The following is a 21,051-nucleotide window of genomic DNA, read 5'->3' as shown; positions in this document are numbered from 1 at the left end:
GATTTTACGGAAGATGTGAACGTGGCATTTGAATATCTTCTGAATCTCACTCCACTGCTGGATAAAGCCGACCAGAGATGCAAGTATGTCGCCACTACCAACACCTGTGTTAGTTAATGTGGTGAACTACAAGAAGCTGGAATGATGATTTGTATGGACTGAAACTTTGTTGCCTTTATTCAAAATGACCGACATTCAAGGTATATATCAATACCGTGGTGTTCGCTCAACTGGTAGAACCTGGCGCTTCCACAAATATATACACACTGATTTGTTATCATTATGTACCATGATTTGTATATATGGTAGTTCAAGAATACCATTGTGTGTGTGTGTGTGTGTGTGTGTGTGTAGCTGTGACTGCTTGAGTCTGCTACTGCAGGAGTGTAATAAACTGGGACTGCTGTCTGAGGCAAACACCAACAATCTTACTGCAAAACGGTATGGTCAGAACATTGTATTTTTATTTTATCATTGAAATGTGGCAACATGCACATTCTTGATCGATGTTCCTTGTTAATTTTTCTCTCTGTGCCATGTTGTTTTTTTTTTTTTTTTTTTTTTTTTTTTTCAGGAGTGAGGACAGAGAACATGCTCCCAGACTGAAGACAGCAGAGAATGCCAATATTCAGCCCAACCCAGGCCTTATCCTGAGAGCAGAACCAACAGTCACCAACATCCTTAAGGTCCTTAAGCTGGTTTTATATCATTTTATGTTCATAGTCTTGGGATGAAGATTTTTTATATTTGAATAATAAAAGTACAACTGTTCATTGTTAGTTGATATTAGCTCAGCTTCTTATCTAATAATGTATTCGTAAATGTTGAAATTAATACATGCTTTTAAATATTTTTTTATATTGTTAGTTCATGTTAACTAATATTAACAAAAGGAACCTTTTAGTAAAGTGTTACTGTTTGCTGACAGATATTCTTCTCTTTCTGGTTGTCTAGACAGTGGACGCAGATCATTCTAAGTCTCCTGAGGGGCTGCTGGGAGTTTTGGGTCACATGCTCTCAGGGAAAAGTCTTGATTTGCTACTGGCTGCTGCCGCAGCGACTGGAAAACTCAAGTCTTTCGCTCGCAAATTCATCAAGTAAGACAATATGACAGAAACAGGATGCAATGCATCAGGATCATCTTCTATTTACCCAAACAAAAACATAAACAAAGTGTCTAGGAGATTGATATATATATTTGCTGTTATCTTTCAGGCTGAATGAGTTTCCAAAACACATCAGTGGAGAAGGATGTAAGTCATATGCTTTATTTTGTTACAATTACATGCAGCCTGTTAATCAGTTATTTTTCAGATGGGCATTAGGCTAATATGTTTTATGCAGGATAACATTTCAGGTCGCTTTTATAATTGTTGTCCATGCATTTTATTTTTTATTATTATAATTTAAAGTGAAGGACACTTGCAGCTGCAGTGTAAATTTGCATTGATTATTTTTAGCTCAGTGTATGAGTGACTGTGTATTTATTTACACATTTTTAACATAACGCCTGTGAATGTTCTTTCTAGCGAAGTCTGCGTCAGTGCGAGCTCTGCTGTTTGACATTTCCTTCCTCATGCTGTGTCATGTCGTGCAGACCTATGGGTCAGAGGTCAGTCCCCCCACACACATATTTATTATTATGAGAGAGTTTTTGAGCTATAGGGTAGATGGATGTTACAGTCTGATAAAGTGGTGTAACATTATTACATAATTCATAACCACATCCTGCCATCACAATAAGCTCATTTTTTTCAGACGTCATTGACATCCTTTTTTTTGCTTGTACAGGTGATTCTTTCGGACCCTAGCCCATCGAGCGAGACACCCTTTTTTGAGACGTGGTTGCAGACTTGCATGCCAGAGGATGGGAAGACTCTGAATCCAGACCACCCCTGCTTCAGGCCTGAGTCTGGGAAGGTGGAGAGTTTGGTGGCCCTGCTCAATTCTTCCTCAGAGATGAAGCTTGTGTAAGTGCTTCTTCAATTTACCAATCACTATTGTCACATTAACATATTCATAAAACATTGATTTATACAGTGTCCACTTCAGTAGCTGATTTAAAGGTAAGTTTAATTTATTTCTGTGAATTGGTTCAAACTGTTTGTGAATTAAAAAAAACTTTTTTGTCATCACTCAAAAATGTCCCTGGCCCATGTGGTCCGATCAAACAGACAAGCTACTGTAGCCTAAATTGCTTAAGAAGTTAATGCTGGTTCTGATAGAAATGTGTCAAAATACACAGTGCATCGCAGTTTATTGCATATGGGGCTGCATAGCCGCAGACCAGTCAGGGTGTCCAAGGTGGTCATAATGTTATGCCTGATATGTGTATATGCAGCTTTTATATAGAGCTGTGTGATTTTAATATTCTTTACATTTTTTGACAATCAAGCAGTTGAGATGTGCTATATACAGGGCTTGACATTTAATGCACACCAGGCACTGTGGCTAGTGGTTTTTCCAAAGTTACTAGCCACTCAGCATTTTCACTAGCCACAATTTTGACATCGATTCCATGGAAAAAACCTCCATATAGATATTTTTATCTCAGAATTTGGAAGCAGGTATATTTCGGATCCATTATACTGTTACGTGTGTTTTCTCTCTCAGCTGTTTACGTTCACTTAAACTGACTGTGTTTACATGAATACTCACCTGCATTTTTACATAATTTTGTGTATATTTAACTATTTAAGACAGTGAAAAAAAACTACATTTTGTACTGAGAGGTGGCTTTATGTGCACGCCATAATCTGCATGAATGAGTGTATAGAAAAATTATGTAGGACCTAGATTTTCTTTCAAATATACTTGTAAATACGCTAATAAGGCTTTCAAGTCATTTTTGTGAGAGAATTTTACTTCCTCATCTAAAAATGCCAAAACTGGAAGTGACATAATGAGAGGGAGTGCTGTGAATTTCAACGATGGGAAAACAAAGGGTCGCAATGACAGTTCGGACACTGAGGAAATTATAAATGCTTATTAATACTCTGTGACACACAATAAGGGACAGACCAGGATTAGACAGAACAACGATTAAAGGAGATGAATTGAGTTGTTGTGTGAGGAGAAACAGTGGAAAACAGCAGGTGAGAGACCAGTTAGCTGGTGTTGGTCATCTAGGAGTATTGATACCAATAACAGAAACTAATAATAAGTTTTGACCATCTGGCATAAGTCACACTCGTATCCGTCCACTATAAAATAGTGCTGGGCGTGCATTAGCCTACACAGTGCATTTTTTCCCTGCAATATGCTCTTTAATGTCAAGCCCCTGAAGCACTTCTCTCTCTCGCTCTATCTATTTATCTAGAATATACTGGTGTCCGCTTTTAGATCTCCGAAGTGGCCCTACACAGTCCAAAATTAAACGTTCGAAAGGCTCCCCCACCACGGAAATTGGATGTAAAGGCGCTGGTCGTATGACCTGATTGGGCTTTCCTGCGATCTGACACGCGTGACAAGATCGACAGTATTTCGCAAAACTTGTTCTCAAACCGGGCCAATAGAAATACTTCATAACACGCTGAAAGGTTTTATTTACTCCAAAATGTCCTGCCATAACGTGATCATTGGGCTAATTCAAGCACTACTGAATGATAGCACATAGGCAACACAATTTGATAAACAGGGCCTAACTCAGTCCTGTCAGACATCGGAAGCCATTTGCGCATTAAAACATCCCCGTCCCAATAATAACCTATTCTTACATGAGCGAGGTCATTTTTTGTTTTCACGGCTGCTTCAATACAGTGAGACAAAGAGGGATCAGATTTCTGCGCAATACCGAGCTGCTTCCGACCAACGTTAACCCTTTTATCGCCTATATCAGAGCTTGTCTCTAACACACGGTCATCAACAGACAGAGCTAACTCCCTCTGGCTTGAACCTACTAGAAAAGAATCCGACAGATCAACTACGTCCTCAATTTTTTTTGCTTGAGAGCGCGTAAGTGCACAAGCAGGAAACAAAGGCGGAGCGACAACCGATGGCTCGGAGTCCCGTGTAGGGGACTCTGAGACTAAAGGAAAAGGGAACACTTTACCTCCTGCCAAATCATTCCCAAGAATAAAATTTACACCATCTACAGGAAGTTCCGCGCATACTCCGACATCCACCAAGCCTGAGACTAAATCGGACTCCAAGAATACGGAATGAACGGGAACTCTAATACATCCCAGTTCAATTCCCCGAACCAAAATATCAGCTCCTGTATGTTTCCGCTGACAATGGAAGCGCATTTTCGCAAATAAACGAGTGAGCGGTGCCGGTGTCCCTTAAAATGGACACTTTCTTTGGCCTACTATCCGAAGAAAGAGAAACTGAGCCACTCATCAGAAAAGGCTTAAACGTTTCCATTCCACCTGGCAACGCCTCTGCGTCTCCTGTAAGTGGCTCAAACGTCACATGTGCAACATCTTTCGCTCTAGTAGTCGCATTCTTCTGTTTCCATGCCTTGCAGTCAGCAATAAGATGACTAGGCTCAAGGCAATAGAAACATACGCGTTTAGATTCTGCACGCTTAAACGCATTTCCGCCAGACGCGCTCGCACGAATATCTGTTTACACGAATACGAGTACAGAATTCCGTTCAGCATACAATTTTACATTTTGATTCTGACGTGCCGTATTAAAAACTGTGCGGTGAGTTAATACATATTCTTCAGCAAACACTGCTGCCTCCGACAAGGAAACGACTTTCTGCTCGTTCAAATGTAACACCAAGTTCTCAGGAAGACAACTTTTGAAGTCCTCCAGCAATATTAATTCCTGGAGGCGCTCAAACGTTGTTGCTTCTGACGCATACACCACTTTTCCAACATAGCTTTCTTCTCATGTGCAAACTCTACAAAAGTTTGTTTAGACACCTTAGTATGATTCCTAAATTTCTGCCTGTACGCCTCTGGCACAAGTTCGTATGCTTTTAGGACTGCAGCTTTTACTAAATCATAATCCAGAGAGTCCTGAATGGGCAAGGCAGCACAGACCTCCTGTGCCTTGCCAACGAAACTACTCTGTAACATAACAGCCCACATATCCTTCGGCCAGCATAGTTTTCCTGCCACCCTCTCAAAGGCAGTAAAATAGGCATCTACTTCTGATTCACGGAATTGTGGAACAAGTTTCATGTATCGGGTAGGATCAAATTGACTTGGTCTATCAGCTCCATGCGACTCACTAACGGCAGACTGTGTTCGCTCCTCCTGCTTAGTTACCCGCAACAGTTCTAATTCGCGCAGATGGACCACACGGTTTTCGTACTCTTGTCGTTTAATCTGTAGTTCTAATTCTCTTAATTTCGTGCGTGGGGGTAATAACTGACTCTTCTGTCAGAAGGGCAAGAGAAATTAATTCAGAAAAGATTTCTGCTCTAATATCTGCTTTCACTGCGGTAGGCGGTACTGATATTTTAAAATATTTAGCTATTTGCAGCAATTCTTTCTTTTTGAAACGCTGCAATTGTTCAACCGTCGGAGACTCTACAAAAGCTTTAAGTTCACCCTCCGTAATTCCCCCCCTCACCCAAGATTCTATTTTATATCACATTAGATGGGAGAAGAAATGAATTTACTCACCGGGGTCTTGATTCTTGTACCCGCAGCTACGAATTTTATTGAAGAGCCCCCATTATGTTACGATCTCCCTTCGCAAACACCACGGTCGGTCGTAACATACAGAGCGACACCTGATAAGTGTCGCCCGGAGTCCCGTCTCCTGCTCCCAGAATCACCACAATAATCACCAGTTGGGTCAGAGAGGCAGTTTTGTTTATTGCTTAATCAAACCACCTACAAGGTGGTATCAGTGGGTAGGCCAAAATAACCAACAAAAGAAGGCATCTACCTATATTTTTAAAGATCTTCCCTGGAACAGAGATAAAAGAAATACATAAATCTTACCTCCCTGCTAATGGGAAAAACAGGAGAAAATAGTATTTAAACAAAAGACGGCCTCCCACTGACAAAGGATCTGCATGGGTAAGGACAATTCACATTTACCGGCCTATACCGCTAACAACAGGTAATCCCCACTAGGATTTTACACTAGGGCGCAGTCCAGCAGCCTTGCACACACACCGCTGGTGCACAACAACCGGAAGCAGGAGAAGGGAACTCGTCGAGCAGTCTTCCCTCCAGGCTTTTATCCACCAAACGATTCCTGGCTCCACCCACATAAACAGCTGCACCTGTTTACAACAATCAGCACAGCAGGGAGAGCGACAGAGAAAGAGAGAGAGCATATCACGCAGCTTTTGCGCCACACACACACAGCAGCGTTACCACACCACGAACAAACACTCAGTAACGATCAGCAACGTAACCTTGTTTTTAATGGATCTGAAGACTCACAAACTTTGTAATCTTCCCAAATTCTACCAAGGACTGTTTGCTGTGTGGGGGATTTTTCAGAAATTAAGGACAAGCGACGATTCATTGTTTTGGTTGTTGAAAGAACCAGTGCTGTATGGGACACGATTCAACGTTGAAAACTTCAATGGGTCTTTTATGGCACAGCGTTTTATCTCAACAGGAACTGTTACTTTGAAACATGTCTTGGATTTAACAGGGCCAAACTTGTCTAACGCTGAAAAACTGGCCTCTCACATAGGGGTCTGTTCTGTCAGGACTGTGAGCCGCTTGCTGGCTAACTGGAAAAGTGAACTTGTACCGACTGAACTCTCCTTGTGTATGACTATTGCAATGGAAATTGTCAACCCAACAGTGGTGATATCTTCCCTTCATTAATTCTTACTCCTGATTTTAAAGACTGTACTGGACCTTTGCTAGAGTTAAACGGAACTCTTACAAACAACATGGTCACAATGTCAAGTAAATCCATGTATATGTCTTTTGTTAAGATTTTAAACAAAGATAAATTGAATGGTCGAGTGGATACTCCCTGGAGAGCTCATTTTGGGCTTGATAAGGAAGTCAAGCCTGTGTGGAGAGCTCAGTATAAATTACCATTGACTAAAAAAGTTGGGGAGTTACAATGGAGAGTGTTACATGGAATCGTGGCTGTTAATGCTTTTATTTCCGTTATTAATTCTAATGTAAATGAAAATTGTCCTTTCTGTGAGAAAAGGGAAACAGTGTTTCATTGTTTCTCAGAATCTAGTAGACTGTGTCATTTTTTTGCACTGTTAGAACAAATGTTTTTAATGTTTGATGTTGTTTTTTCTAAAGAGATGTTTATTTTTGGGTATAGATACAGTCAGAAATACCGACAGAGATGCCAGCTTTTTAATTTTGTTTTGGGCCAAGCAAAAATGGCCATATATATTAGTAGGAGAAATAAGGTAGATGGGTCTCTTGATTGCGATGCAAGCATGTTGTTTATCAGAATGTTGAAAGCCAGATTGAAGGTTGATTTTAATTTTTTTATGTCCACAAATAATGTTGAGGAATTCATTTTCATCTGGTGTTACAAAGATGTGTTGTGTTCTGTTGTTGACAATATGTTATGCTTTGGAGATGTTTTGATCTAAATATCACTCAGAACTTTTTGGTAATGGTGTAAAAAATAAAATAAAAATCTTACATAAAAAAAAAAAAAAATTTTTTTTGGAAAAATCTTTGTGTAGAAAATTAAAGAGATTTAAAATTCAAATTCTCTCTCTCTCTCTCTCTCTCTCTCTCTCTCCCTCTCTCTCTCTCTCTCTCTCTCTCTCTCTCTCTCTCTCAAAATATATTTTTTTATTTACCATGCTTTTAATTTATTTGATAGGAAATGAACAGCAAAAATGTTGCTATTGCTGTAATTTTGTAATCACTTTGCTTATAGATGATTGTGTCTCATCACTGCTGCATAAATATGTTAATGTAGTGAGTACTTCCATTTCTGGTGCTATGGCATTTCTGTGCTGTGTCAGAGATGTTAGCGTGTAAGGTTGGTCGCAAATATAATCCCTGCACGATCGATCAAATGTGTAGTGTCGTATTAAATCACTCATGCATTGTGTACACCACATTTCTTCTCCCTCGTCGCATTTCGTCCAGTTTCTCCGCTGGTGAAGAAACCCTCATCCGTACTCCTTACACTTTTGGACCTTAAGACCTCTTTCAAGGGTTAAAACTCTTTCTGATTTTTTTTTTAAAAAGAGGAAACTAAGAACGTTTCTAAGAATTTTCTTAGAATTTTGTCTTTAGGAGCTACTCTTTGCATTAATTTTCATAAATACGGGCCCTGGTCAATAATATGTGGAAAACTTGCCTTCGTTATTTGAACCAGTGTTTCAATTTTTTTTTTTTTTACTGTATTTATCTTACATTTAAACACATTTAATATTCATATCTACACTTTAAAATGAAAGTTACTCTTATTGGAGAGAAACTATAATAACCATTTTAAGACATTTAGAGCAAATGCATAAAGTATTATGTAATGAATATTATCAAAATTTCTTTTTTTTACTTTATCGCCTGACTATTGCCTTTTAAGTGCAGATATTTGACATCCAGACTCAAACTCTCTAAAACAAATTCTCAGGTTTTTTGAGAGTGCTGTAGGTAGTAATGAGGTAAATATTTTCAGTGTAAAATCAGATAAGATTGACTCATCATTTTGACTGATGCATCTGGGATAGCAAATGCAGGTTTTGCATTTAAAATTTTGCATTCCCAGACTCAAAGCAAAATGTATTAATATAGAAATGTTTTTGTGTGTAGACTGCCACTGTGTAGAAAAGATGGTTGGTGGGTATTTGTAGTTCCTCCACTTCCCCTTTATAAATCAAAAGCCATTGAGCATTTGAAGCTACATCCATTTTTTGCATGCCCTTTCAATGAAAAAATAAATTATAATATAAGCACATCTGCAATTCTATGATGATAACTAATGTGCATTTTATTTTTATGACTTCCTTAATATACATTTAAATGGCAGATATTAGTTTTAATTAATAAATAATTAAGGCATTTTTTGCACACATACCAAATTTCCCCAAGCCTGCATCCAAAATCACATATTTTCTGTTTATGTACTGGATTTTATTTAAGATTTTTTTTATTCATACAGTACATGGAACAGGACAATCTTGTGATGAATGTTTTATTGAATAAAAAAACAACTTCAGTAAAAAACTTTTTTTCTTCTTCAAATTAATTGTTGCTTTAGGTTTTGCGGGCTATGCTTTAGGTTTTGCTAAAGTAATATTTTTGCAGTTTAGTTTCTATAAATGGAGGAAGTTTTTGGTTGTGGTTTTTTGGTTTTGTGTCTTAGATTATGATCTATTAATAAAACATTTTCTATCTCTCTCCAGTCAGATGAAATGGCATGAAATATGTCTCAGTACTCCAGCAGCTATATTGGAGGTTCTCAATGCCTGGGAGAATGGAGTTTTATCAGTAGAGGCTGTTCAGGTGAGGAGATTCATGGGGTCCTTACCAGGCTCAAAATATTTTGTTTAATAAATATATTCTGTGTCATATTATCAGAATTCAGTAGTTTTATCTTTATGGCTGTAAGTGAAGAAGTCTCTTTCTCTTTTTGTGAGTGTAGAAGATCACAGATAACATCAAAGGGAAGGTGTGCAGTATGGCCATCTGTGCAGTGGCGTGGCTGGTGGCTCATGTTCGGATGCTGGGATTGGATGAGAGAGAAAAACCTCAGACTATGATTCGTCAGCTCATGACTCCTATGTCAGGAGAAAACACTTTGCAGTTCTACCATGAGCGGTAGGTATTTCTACACACACATACACACCAGACTACATAACCACATTAAATCTTATGAAGTAAACGGCATGCATACCAGCATCACAAAAACAGAGAGAGTCCTGCATTTTGATGTACTTATTAGTGCTAATAATATAATTAGGGCTGTGACAGAAGCAGTTTTTTACAACCGCGGTCTAGTGCTCTGCCGGTGAACGTGAACTTGTAACCACCACTGGCCAAACAATTTTTTTTTTTTTTAATTTTATGTGCATGCTGTTTTAAGTGGATATTGTGACGAATGAAACCCAATGCTTTATTTACAAAATAAATCTCTAATTAAAAGTCACCTTGCAGCCATGGAAACATAACATTCATGCCGAACGAGACCGTTGGGCTTCACTCGTATCATAATATTCATGTAAAACAGCATTCCTGAGCGGGTTCAGTGCATGCTAAGTCACACAGGCAAAGAAGTCGACCACTTTCTGAAAAGTCAATAGCTACCGACTTCAACTTCATGTGGCCTTCAGATTAGCTCAAGAACAGTGTGTAGAGAGCTTCATGGAATGGGTTTCCATGGCCGAGCAGCTACATCCAAGCCTTACATCACCAAGTGCAATGCAAAGTGTTGGATGCGGTGGTGTAAAGCATGCCACTACTAGACTCTATAGCAGTGGAGACGTGTTCTCCGGAGTGATGTAATCTGATGGTCAAGTCTGGGTTTGGCGGTTGGCAGGAGAACGATGTGCCATGTGTAAAGTTTGGTGGAGGGGGATTATGTTGTTAGGTCCCTTAGTTCCTGTGAAAGGAACTCTTAATGCTTTAGCATACCAAGACATTTTGGACAATTTGAACTTTGTGGGAGCAGTTTGAGGATCCTGTTCCAACATGACTGCGCACCAGTGCACAACGCAAGGTCCATAAAGACATGGATGAGTGAGTTTGGTGTGGAGGAACTTGACTGGCCTGCAAAGAGTCCTGACCTCAACCCGATAGAACACCTTTGGGATGATTTAAATCGGAGACAGTGAGCCAGGCCTTCTCGTCCAACATCAGTGCCTGACCTCACAAATGCGCTTTTTGAAGAATAGTAAAATAATTCCCATAAACACACTCCTAAACTTTGTGGAAAGCCTTCCCAGAAGAGATGAAGCCTGTTATAGCTGCAAAGGGTGGGCCAACTCTATATTAATCCCTACAGATTAAGAATGGGATGCCATTTAAAGTTAATGTGCATGTAAAGGCAGGTGTCCCAAAACTGTTGCCAATATATAGTGTTAATAGTTTTTTTGTTTTGTTTTGTTTTGTATTTCAATGAAGTTATTTAATCTTAGTATAAACATTTGTACTGTATGTTTCTGTATGTGATATTTGCTCTAGTTTTTTAATTTATTTTTATTTTACTCAAACATTGCAGTGAACGTTTTTAGGTAAATGTGATTATAATCAAAACTTTTGAAAAAACGTATGAAAATTTTGTGCCATGAACTGCAGTGTTATTTCCGGCTCTTTAAGATTACGCAGGTGTGTTTGATTTGGGTTAAGAACTAAGCTCTGCTCCAGGTACAGATTAAATAAAGCCCTGAAAGACTGTTATTTGTCTCCCTCTCTTTCACACCTCCTCTAGTGTTGTGATCATGAGCTCTATCTTGGAGCACATGTGTGCTGATGTATTTCAGCAGACAGGACTGTCCCTGCGGCCAGCAGTCGAGGGCCAGGAGATTATTCCCTACCGTAACCTTCTCCCAGCACGCCAGCCCATCCGCCAGGCTCTGCAAACCCAGTTCAGGGAGGTTCTGGAGAAGGGCTGGGTAGACTCCCATGCATTCCATCTCTTTGAGAACCTACTACATATGGGAGGGGTGTTCTGGTTTACTAACAACCTGGTTAAGGTAAATTTGTTTTGGATTATGAGAAATTAATTGTACCTGTAATCAGACTTTGTAAAATTGTGCGCTTGCATTTTAGGAGCTCCTGAAGGAGACACGTAAAGAGTGGGCATCTCGTGTGGTGGAGCTGCTATACAGTATTTTCTGCCTGGACACACAACAGATCACCCTCACCCTGCTGGGTCACATTCTGCCACGTCTCCTCACAGACCCTGCCCATTGGCACAGCCTGGTCGATCCTCCTGGAAGAGCACTTGCAAAGTATGACATGCATTATTTATTTATTTTAAATAGCATACACAATTTGTTTTATTCTGTCATCATTTACTCATCCTCACATTGTTACATACCTGTATGAATTCAATCAGGATTCAATTTATTTAAATTAATGTATTATAAATACAATTGATATAAATATTATTATTAATATATTAACATTAACTTAATTAAAATCAGGGATGGGAATTAACATTTTTGTCTACCGACCACTATGGCTGGTGGATTTCAAAATCTACCTGCCAATCAATGTTTTCACCAGCCACTTTCTTGTTTTTAAACGACAATGTGCAACTGCATGTGAAATTGATGTCATTAATGACTCACCCTAATGTTGTTCCTCACCCGTAAGACCTCCGTTCATCTTCAGAACACAGTTTAAGATATTTTATATTTTAGTCCCGGAGCATATTCAGTCTATCTATGCACACTGTACTGTCCATGTCCAGAAAGGGAATAAAAACATCAGATTCGGATTGCCAATGTCACGTGATTTTTCAGCAATTCGGCAGTTTGACACGTGATCCAAACTGCTGAAATCACGTGACATTGGCAATCCGAGTCAATGATCTGATTCACTGATTCATGGCCCTTTGAATCTTTATTTGAGGTTTGAAAGCAAACATGGAAGAGAAGACTGATGCTGAATAAAATCTTAGTTTTTGATATTTTTGGACCAAAATGTATTTTCAATGCTTCAAGAGATTTTAATTAACTAACTGATGTCACATATGGACTACTTTGATGATGTTTTTATTCCCTTTCTGGACATGGACAGTAAAGTATGCATAGACTGCATATGCTCTGGGACTAAAATAAAAAATATCTTTAAACTGTGTTCCGATGATGAACGGAGGTCTTACAGGTGTGGAACAACATTAGGGTGAGTCATTAATGACATCAATTTTATTTTTGGGTGAACTAACCCTTTAAGCAGTTTATTTAATCTCAAGTCTCAATAAAATACTGACATTTTCTCTTTCTCTCTTATACACACACAAACCATGAACTGATATACATTTCATTAAATGAGTAAGACTTTGTGCTCTATGCCCTCTTTTTTTTACCTGGACGTGGCATTTGGATGATTCGTAGTCTTTTATGGCTTCCAGTTTTAGGTTTTTAGTTCCAACAATGAAACTATTAGTTTTGGCATCTTCTGAAGTGTGATGACGACATACAGAGAACATTGTCAGTAGAGATGCACCGAAATCAAAATTCTTGGCCGAAACCGAAAAAGAGGAAACCAAGGCCTAAAACCGAAACACCAAATTAAATTATGCCAATTATTAGTACCATTGCATTTATGGCTAATGCTATGACTGTGTAACATTACTAAACATCAAGGCATTGGAATTGCATAAATTAATATTAAAGTTTCAAATAATAAATCAATTACAAATTATTCAAATATTTATTTAGCACAATGCACAGTATAAAATAAATTTTAAACTAAAATATTTAACTTGACCTCACTCATGTGTACATTAAATAATAATGTACATGCCTACTGGCCTGAAGAAAGGTACAGAAACAAAAGCTATTCAATCAAGAGCAGTGAGTGATGTCCTTATCTTTAGTTTGATATTAAACAGACAGCAGTAAAGGCTACTGCCCCTTTAAGACCTAATGCAGGGATATGCGTCGTTCCTTCTCGACTACAGTTCACTTGAGGCATATACAGACTGTGAGCTAGGATTCTCATCAAGGTGGACATGTTGACATACTTTTTGTGTGAGTTTGAGCGTTGAAGCGCAAGACTTGAAAGAGAACTCAATATTTGCGCGCTGTGAGACGAGTGCGCACTGTCGGATGAGTGCAGAGACAGAGTTCTCATTTGCATCTTCTGGCTCTACACACACCCGGGTAATGAAAATGACTGGTCATATTCGAACATACGGCAGCACTTGCATGCACTGAACAAAGTTTACAAAGAGGTGAAACATTATGATATTTTGATTTACCCGCCACGGTGGCAGGTAGGTGAAACGAGTTTACCCGCCACAACTCAAAATCACCCGCATTTGGCTGGTGGCGGGTTCTAATTTCCATCCCTGATTGAAATTCTTAAAAACATACAATTAAAATATAAACTTTTTTTTTAAAGTGTAGTAATCCCCATTAATAAAAAATATAAATAAAAACTTAAATGTATATAATATATGGCGAGACACAATATGGCTTAAATTTTATATTTAATATCATATTAAATTATAATAATTATATAATAATAATATTATAATAATATTATAATAATTTTTATTTACAATTATAAATATTAATTTAATTATATTAAGATTATCTAACTTAATTTTTTTGTATTATTATTATTATTATTATTATTATTATTATTATTTATTGCTTCTTTTTTTTCTTCTTGAGTTCTTGAAATGACTGGAATCACAAAATGAATTCCAGTTAAGTAATACATCAACACTCCCATTTACTTTTAATATAAAAAAAGAGTAAAAAATAAAAAGCTAACAGTATAATTACAGTAGGAAAACCAGAGGGCATATTTAGCTTTATATTTGTGGTCATTTGAATATTTAGTTCAACAGCTGTGACATAATTTCCTCAGAAATGTAAAAAATTCAACCTGATTACCACCATGATGCATTGATACTTAATTAGACCCTTATTTTGTGCCAGTCTGGTCAGAGGTCATAAGTGTCCCATCTTTCACAATATCCTCTATAAAAACTGTATTTTTCCATAGTTCACCCCATTATTGAGACCAACAAAAAAGTCCACATTATCATGTACTTGTGTTAATATGGAAAAACAGGTGGAGCCCTCATCAAATAACTCTTTACTTACTTTTATTGTTTAATACTTTTTTTTCTTTAATACTTTTTCTTTCTTTCTTTTTTTTTTTTTAGGAAGTTTTGGATTGTTTCATAAATGAATGATGAATTTATATATGAATGAACTCTGAAGTTCTTTACTCTCCTTTCCTCTTTTTACTTGCTTTCTTTCATGGCCTTCCTCTTTTTTCAGTCTGAGATTTAAAACGGACATCCGTTGTGATGGATATGGAGTTTTCAGGCTTTTTCCTTGCTTTCTCTTCTTTTTAAATTTAGTAACAGTAAGTAAAATGAACATTATAGATGAGATCAAACACCCTTATAGATGTAAACCACCTTATTGCATGGGGAACACCTGCTTTAACGCAAAGGAAAGAGACTAAATTTCAAATGTCTGTTGTCAACCTTTCAAAGTATATTTGCACGTAGATGTTAACTTCAAAGCTAACATAAAAAAATCATAATGTGTGTGTGTTATAGGTTGTCTGTGTGGTGTGCTCTTAGTTCTTACTCGTCTCATCACAAGGGTCAAGCATCAGCACGACAGCGCAAGAGACAACGTGAGGATATAGAGGTCAGTTACGCCATTTCTCGCACAGCCCATGTTAAATGCTCTATTATGCTGTTTTAAAGATTCCTAATTTTGTGTTGGAGGTCTCTTACAATATGGTAACATGCATCCAAGATCAAAAAACACTTTAATTTTCTCATAATATGCATTGCAGCATCAACTCTCTCCTCACAGTGTCTGAAACGGTTTGATAAATGATTCGGCCTCTCTAAACCCTTCTTTTCCACGAGTGGTCAGATGGGCAAGTCTGTTGTGATTTGGTGTCCCGCTTACAGTGTGCACATAAACTATTCTTGTCGGGGGCGATAGAGGCACGAAAGCTTCAGTATCTGAGAGGGAGATCATGAGAGAGGACTCTTGACTCTTGAGAGAGGAAATTACACTGGTGTTAATGGTGGCCTGTGTGACCCATCGGAGTTCAACAAAAATATCTTCATTTGTGTTCCGAAGATGAACGGAGGTCTTACGGGTGTCGAACGACATTAGGGTAGGGTGAACTAACCCTATAAATCCGCCTCGAAAGAATTTCAGAAGGCATTTACTTCTGGTCTTTTGACAATCGGATAGATATCTGTGGTCAGAGAAAACAAATGAAGTGACCACTGATTCCTCAGCACTTGATACACATTTATACGAACAGTAACTATTTTAGCTAGTCTGAGCGCATGCAATAAAAAAACCTCGTCTTCTCGACATGTTGACAACACAAACAAAACTCTTCCAGGCCTCCGCTACAACTACAGTGTTTGACGACGGGGTTAAGTGGACAGTGTTCACATGCAGCCGATGAAGACCATAGGTTGGCATTATGCAATTTTTTTACGAACCCATGTAGGGTTATTGAAGTAAGACTTTTTCAGGCAGTTCCGAATCATTCATTCTTTTGGGAGACAGATAAGAACTCCATTATTTTGCACTGATGTTTGAAATTTTGCAGACCTTTTACATTCACAAACATCTATATTATACACTACGTGGAAGATAAGGTCGAAAAAAGCATAATGGGGCACTTTAACGCAGTCATGCTGTGTATGCTTGAACACATTTGCGTAATTAACACATGTATATCTTACCCCTTTTTGCACATACTTTTTAACTCAAGTCTCACTCGTTTTTCTCTCATTGGTTGTAGGACTACACCAACCTGTTCCCTTTAGATGACACACAGCCGTCTAAACTGATGCGTCTGCTAAGCTCCAATGAGGACGAGACTGTCATGCTGTCCAGTCCAGGTCATTTCCTGTCTGCCTCATCTACCGCAAGCTGCACAAAAACACTGCATTAATATTACTTGAACTTTCGTTCCCCACCTGTGATTAATTCTTATCTTTTAGTCAATCTAGAATCTTGCTTTTTTTTAGTGGCTGTTAACCAAACCTGCATATGCTGCAATAATTGTTAAATTTACATTTTGCAGAAAAATCCCCACAAAAATGCAACATAGCTTGCGATAGTATTGAGCTTCCTGTGGCAGTATCACTCAATATGCCCATGACACAATAGATGGAAATTATATTCCAAAAATAATGTACAGAAGACAGAACTGATTTTTTATTTTTTTATTTTTAGATTAATATTCTTTGCTGAATTCATAAAAATCACTTAAATGCCTTTAAGCTTACTGCTACTTCACTAAAAAGATTGACTTTATTGAGCTTGTACTAATCTGGCCACTAACCTCAATGATTGAAACTTTGAATTGGTAGCACTTCTCACATCATTGTCTTTTTAGAGAGGATGTCTCTTTGGATGAAATGCTGCTAAATTAATAAATGTGGACAGGTGGAAAATAGAAATGGAGAAATATCAAGAGAACTATTGTTAAAATAAGTTTCTGGGAGCCATGAGTCTTTCCTAACTTTCGCTGAAAGAGGAGGAAGGAAGAGCTGGAAATGAAAGTTGATTGTATTAAACCGAGAAAGGGAAGTATAGCGAAATCTGCTTTGATAGCCACTATGACAGTAGAAATGTCCCTTTTTTACAGTTTCTACATATGTTACAACATTTAGGTCAATAAAATATGGCACAAATTAAAATGCTGTTTTCTTTCTAGGTGACCGTTCCATGAGCAGTTCACTGTCTGCCTCTCAGCTTCACACCGTCAATATGAGAGACCCTCTCAACAGAGTGCTAGGTATACATGTAGTTCCACTAGATAGATTAAATAACGTTGTATTACCATCTCTGGACTGTAGCACCACCACTGAACTACCTGTTACAAGCAGATTCTTATCTCTCTCTTCCTCCCCCCCCTTTTTTAGCAAATCTGTTCCTGTTGATTTCTTCTCTGATGGGGTCTAAGACGGCAGGCCCTCACACGCAGTTTGTTCAGAGCTTTATCAAGGAGTGTGTAGAGTGCTCAGAGCAGGGCAGCCGGGGCAGTATTCTGCAATTTATGCCCTTTACCATGGTGAGGGAATCATCTGCAATACATAAACAACACATGCACTGATATGCAAGCAGCTTTCTGGTAAAGCTGCACAATTAATCATATTTTAATCTTGATTAAACATCTGCAATATAGACCTCATTGCTTTGGTCACTAGTTGTCAAAAATGTAAATCCCCCAATCAGAGCTTTTCTGAGGATGCATTTACTGACCATTGTTTTACCTAATCTTCATGCTCTTCTCTACACTGCAAAAAGCGCGGATGATCTGAAAATACTGAAAAACATGTTTTGTTGAAATTTAGCCATCTCCATTTAGATATTCTGCTCACATTAATAGATATGCTTTAGATTTTGAGAGAAACTTCTTGATGTTTTGCCATGTTTCATAACATTGAGAGTGTGTTTATTGTAACTAACACATATAGTAGTTCAGGAAACTAGATGAGATAAGATAAACCCTGCGTATGAGTTGGCACTCTCTTGATTTGTGCTTGTATGAAAGTGCAAAAATTCTGATGAAATGTAAAAAGGAATGGTAACACATTATTTACATATATGGTCTTAACATTTAAGTTGTGCATATTTACCTACTATTTACCTATTAGTTGTGCATATGTTAACCCTAAACCAAAGCCAAACTCAATATTAAGTACATGTTGTTAATTAATATTACTCAGTAATAAACCGGAGACAAGGACAACATAAAATACCGGTACACTGTAAAAAATTATTTAGAAAAAAAGTTACCTGGTTGCCTTAAAATTTTGAGTTCATTGAAATTAAAATTTTGAGTAAATACAATGAACATTTTTTGAGAGTCGACAGCCTTTATTAAAATATTATTAAAAGATTTTTGTAAGCATATTGGGTAATTGTGTGTGTGTTATTTCTGATGACACAGTGAAACATGCCAAATTGTGCTATTTTCATGATTTATCACGATTAGATTCAAAAATATTTTGAGTTTCTATTTATTAAACTAATTTCCTTCATTGTATCAACTCAAATTTTTAATTTCAATAAACTCAAAATTTTAAGGCAACCAGGTTACTTACTTTTTTAAGTTAAACCAACAAAAAACACCACAACTTTTTTACAGTGTAGTGTAACCAAAGAAATCTTTCAAATGAAAAATCTTCAATAATCAAAATAGTTTACACTTCATTTTAAGGTGTCGTTACAGTGTAATTGTGCACTTTGAAGTACTGAGTAATATTAACAACATGTACTTACTATAGGGTAGGGTTTGCATTATAGTAAGTTGCATGTAGTTATGCATGATTTACTGTTATTATTTATACAGTAATAAGAAAGTGTAATAAGGTACTGTAAAATAGTGTTTTAGCCACTGTAAAATAAACTGTTACCTCAAAATAATTTTGGCATAAAATATAATTATCATTTAAAACATTAGCGTTCAGCCCTAAATTCTAGTTTGAAAAATCTTGTTGAATTTGTCTTCACAGATTTCAGAACTGGTGAAGCTTAAGGCATTGGCAAAACCCAAAACTGTGCTGTCCATCACAGACTTGAGCCTTCCACTGGGTCGGAGAATGGCAGCTAAAGCCATCGCTGCACTATAGAGGAAATTCACTCCATCACACCTCTTAGAATAGGTGGTTTTGGTGGGCGTGCAGCAGTATATGTGCTGACCTCCCTAGCCAAAAGAGTAATTTCACATCAACTGCAAATGCTACCAGTAACCACTGAGTTGGGATATTGCTGTCATGTCTGTCATCTTGAGGACAGCTCAGTGTTAGTTATGATTTGACTCTTGTGGGAACACCTGTGAACTGCTGACTGTTCACATTAATCATTCAGAAGTGAAAGCAGAAGATAACGTTGTGGTATAAAGGTGTGTTTTTATACATGTTATAAAAGGTTATGCATTATTGCCTGTTTTTTGTGTTTTATAAACAATGCCTGTGATTTGGATTTCCTGTAAAATATTAGAATCCCAAAACTGTATATTTTTACTAAAATTCCAATAAAATGGTAACTGTTAGAGATGTTCTTTTTTGTCTTTATATCGTGTACCCCATGTCAGTCAACCAACTTGAGCAAAAGTGATTATTCAGCTGCGGTTACTTATTAGATTTCCACTGAACAGTCACAATTTTTTCTGGTTTCACACCAAGAAATATCTGTTAGTGAATATGTACCATTTAGATAGTATCTGTGTTCACTGGAACAACTAATTGTGTGTGTGTGTGTGTGTGTGTGTGTATATAAATATATATATATGTAATATATATATTATATTATATATATATATTGCATATATATTATATTATATATATATTGCATATATATTATATATATATATATATATATATATATATATATTGCATATATATTATATATATTGCATATATATTATATATATATATATATATATATATATATATATTGCATATATTTATATATATATATTGCATATATATATATATATATATATATATATATATATATATATATATATATATATATATATATATATATATATATATATATATATATATATGCATGCAAGTTTCATTTCATATATTCAGACTTTCACTTCATATAAAAATTTCATTTATAAAATATATGGAATGAAACTTGCAAAATAGCAGCAATCCTGAGTAAGGATGAGCTACAGTAATGCATATATGGGGCAAAATACTGTTAACCGTGCCATTCTATTGATGAAGAAATTCATTCATGGATGAATGGCTGAATGATGTAAACCTCACATGCTTGGAAGCTCCTGCTCATCAGTCAAACATGTGTAAGGGTGGATCGCCTACAGTGGTTCTGACTGCAGGGTTGCCGAACGACTAAAGAAACGTTGTCAGCGTGATGGCAGAAAACTGTACATTTCTTGTCTATAACCACCCACTGCAACTTATACCAACGACGGAAATAAGCGCAGTTACAATAGCAAAATATGTGGGAGAGCGTTGCTTTAATGTGACTATATTGTATTGCAATAGGTAACACTTCAAAGTCAATACCAAACCAAAACTAGTTAGCAAATCATTTCTAATTGAAAGAATTTAATGACAAAATCCGGTTATGGTTACACTTAAAATAGTTACAAAATAGATGAATGAGATGATAAAACTTATACCATTAATCGTACCCAGCATGTATAGAATGTTACCTGAGAGATAGAGAGAGATAAAGAGAGATAGAAAGATAGAAAGAGAGAGCAAAGAGAAGAGCCAAAGAAGGCCCTAGAAGAGACAGCCAGAGCAAAAGACAGCGTCAGAGGAAAAGACCTCCAGAGAAAAAGAGAGACCTCAGAGGAAGAAGACCCAGAGAAAAGAGAGACCGTCAGAGGAAGAAGACCTCGAGCAACAGTTGTAATCTTCTTTTATACATCCCTTGACCATGTGACTGAAACCCTGAGACATTCAAACTGACCAGTCAGACCAGACTTCCCCCACTGTACTACAGGTGTGGCACCA

The 21,051-nt window shown here is 37.2% G+C and overlaps 1 protein-coding gene across 2 annotated transcripts in view; it reads left to right on the top strand.

Moving 5' to 3' along the window:
• med24 (mediator complex subunit 24) overlaps positions 1-19,608 on the top strand; it is a 33,376-nt gene extending 13,768 nt beyond the window's left edge. For both annotated transcript variants that reach the window (XM_067429671.1, XM_067429672.1), the window contains exons 11-26: positions 1-83; positions 355-441; positions 575-686; positions 955-1,097; positions 1,216-1,253; positions 1,530-1,612; positions 1,792-1,970; positions 9,269-9,368; positions 9,508-9,683; positions 11,293-11,557; positions 11,634-11,815; positions 15,118-15,211; positions 16,341-16,440; positions 17,262-17,342; positions 17,470-17,618; positions 19,066-19,608. In XM_067429671.1, coding sequence (XP_067285772.1) covers positions 1-83; positions 355-441; positions 575-686; positions 955-1,097; positions 1,216-1,253; positions 1,530-1,612; positions 1,792-1,970; positions 9,269-9,368; positions 9,508-9,683; positions 11,293-11,557; positions 11,634-11,815; positions 15,118-15,211; positions 16,341-16,440; positions 17,262-17,342; positions 17,470-17,618; positions 19,066-19,182 — 1,989 coding nt within the window. In that variant the 3' untranslated portion in view covers positions 19,183-19,608. The remainder of the gene's footprint in view (positions 84-354; positions 442-574; positions 687-954; positions 1,098-1,215; positions 1,254-1,529; positions 1,613-1,791; positions 1,971-9,268; positions 9,369-9,507; positions 9,684-11,292; positions 11,558-11,633; positions 11,816-15,117; positions 15,212-16,340; positions 16,441-17,261; positions 17,343-17,469; positions 17,619-19,065) is intronic.
• Positions 19,609-21,051: the final 1,443 nt, after the last annotated feature.

The sequence above is a fragment of the Pseudorasbora parva genome, chromosome 21, assembly GCF_024679245.1.
Source record: "Pseudorasbora parva isolate DD20220531a chromosome 21, ASM2467924v1, whole genome shotgun sequence".
Lineage (NCBI taxonomy): Eukaryota > Metazoa > Chordata > Actinopteri > Cypriniformes > Gobionidae > Pseudorasbora > Pseudorasbora parva.
The sequence above is the reverse complement of the archived record's forward strand: the minus strand, read 5'-3'. Positions and strand labels throughout refer to the sequence as shown.